This window comes from Akebia trifoliata, chromosome 14 (genome assembly GCF_017979445.1).
Source record: "Akebia trifoliata isolate Shusen 1 chromosome 14, ASM1797944v1, whole genome shotgun sequence".
In the NCBI taxonomy this organism is placed as follows: domain Eukaryota; kingdom Viridiplantae; phylum Streptophyta; class Magnoliopsida; order Ranunculales; family Lardizabalaceae; genus Akebia; species Akebia trifoliata.
The window spans coordinates 13,012,187-13,014,334 of record NC_141388.1 but is presented as its reverse complement, the minus strand read 5'-3'; the positions used below and the strand labels follow the sequence as shown (position 1 = coordinate 13,014,334).

The window sequence follows — 2,148 nt, the reverse complement described above, 5'->3', positions numbered from 1 at the left end:
TCTAAGCTTACACGTCAAATCTTACCTCATTAATTTAAGTCTAAATACATAAAGTGACAAGCTAGAATGTTCAGTAGTGGATCATACATTGGATGAGCATTATTTAGAATTGCAACCACTAATAAAATATAATGTCAGTTAACGATAAAAGAAAAGGTTCACACATGATTTAGGGGATCAGATGTTTTAGTCTATGGCCCACCGATCTCACCTATAGTAGGGGAACCATGTGTACGTTCGTGTATTTCGTTTATTTGTTAATCCTTCCATTAACCAATGGGGGCAGGCCAACGACATATTCTCATAAGTATGCACCATGGCGTAAGCATGAGGATACATTAATGTGTTTAGGTTACCTAAGTTAATTAATCCACTTTGTCTTCCTCTTTTAATCTCTCTTTGTCCCCCTAGATTGGATATAAATAAGCCTACTTATCTTGTAGATATGAGCTTAATTTAGTGCACTCTATAGTGTAGTAACTATTGTTTCATTTTTTTTTCTTTTTGGCATGTTTTGATTTCTTCTCACTTTTGAATGATACTATGAAGTTTCAGTCTGTACCGGTTGAGAAGGCTTAATTAGGTGTTCTGTTTTTATTATTATTTATAATTACAATGTCATTTGAGGAGATTACTATTAGGAGTTATGACATGCAAATTGATAGGCCTCGTGTTGAAGATCTCGAGCGAAGATGTGAAGTAGGGTCTGGAGAGAGCTGTTTCCTATTCACCGACACGTTGGGCGACCCCATTTGTAGGATACGTAACAGCCCATTGTATAATATGCTGGTACAATTCTACCTCTGTTCTCTCTTCTAATTCACCTTTCTTTTATCTAGTATTTCTTGTTATAAATGTTACTCAATTTAGGTAGCGGAGTTGGATAATGAGCTGGTTGGGGTCATTCAAGGGTCTATAAAGATCGTAACGATGCGAAGCCAGATCAAGGATCATGCCAGTGTGGGATACATTCTGGGTCTTCGAGTATCACCACTTCACAGACGAAAGGGAATAGGTTTGAGCCTCGTAAGAAAATTGGAAGAATGGTTCATCACCAACTACGCCGATTTTGCATACATGGCCACTGAGAAAGATAACAAAGCCTCGGTGAAGCTATTTATCGACAAGTTGAATTTCGTGAAATTTAGGACCCCATCTATACTAGTTAATCCGGTTGGCCACCACACATTACACATATCACCCAATGTCGAGATAGTGAAGCTGAAGATAGAACAGTCCGAGCGTCTGTACCGAAGGTTCATGGGCTCGACTGAATTCTTCCCCCATGACATAGACAGAGTCCTCACAAACAAGCTAAGCTTAGGAACATGGGTTGCGTACCCACGTGGTGAGTCATGGAGTGAATTTGATTCTGACGAGGGGGGCCCAACTAGTTGGGCAATGGTCAGTGTGTGGAACAGTGGAGACCTTTTCAAGTTAAGGGTGGGCAATGCACCTCTACCATGTCTCATGTATGCGAAATGCTTGAAATTTATTGATCGAATGTGCCCATGCTTGAAGGTGCCAATCCTACCAGACATCTTCGACCCATTTGGATTCTATTTCATATATGGTGTACATTGCAAGGGCCTGAAATCAGGCAAACTTGTGTGCACCCTATGCAAATATGTACATAACATGGCTACAAAGCATAAGGACTGTAAGGTTATTGTCACAGAGATTGGAGAATGTGACACATTACAACTTCATATACCACATTCGAGATTACTATCATGCCCTGAAGACTTATGGTGCATAAAAGCTTTGAAAAATGAAGAAGACCATACTCTCTTTGAATTGACAAGAACCCCACCTCCAATTTCCCTTTTTGTCGACCCTCGAGAGGTGTGAAAAAATATCAAAAAGCCCCCTTACTTCCAAATCCCACCTCATGTCCTCTGAATTACAGTCCATTAATCAATCTCTTGTTATTTTCAAATGTTGTAAAAGATCTATAAAGATTTCCTTAAGTAGGTGCTGGTCACACGATGACTTCGTTGGTACCTCGATTTGTCTTATTAATTCGGACTGAAAGTGGTCCAACTTTGTCGAGTTGGTACTAAAAAATAAATAAATAAAATAATGTGAGTATCAGATGGAAAAGGAAACCAAGAGAATGCAAAGGACCTAGACCAGTAGATGTTTTTA

At 39.3% G+C, this 2,148-nt stretch overlaps 1 protein-coding gene across 1 annotated transcript; it reads left to right on the top strand.

Annotated features, from left to right (window-relative positions):
- The first annotated feature begins 509 nt into the window (after positions 1–509).
- Positions 510–1,899, top strand: LOC147386342 (putative N-acetyltransferase HLS1). The gene is made up of 2 exons (XM_086424138.1): positions 510–789; positions 871–1,899. Exons 1-2 carry the CDS (start codon positions 616–618, stop codon positions 1,849–1,851), a joined length of 1,155 nt encoding a protein of 384 aa, XP_086280264.1. The 5' UTR covers positions 510–615; the 3' UTR covers positions 1,852–1,899.
- Positions 1,900–2,148: the final 249 nt, after the last annotated feature.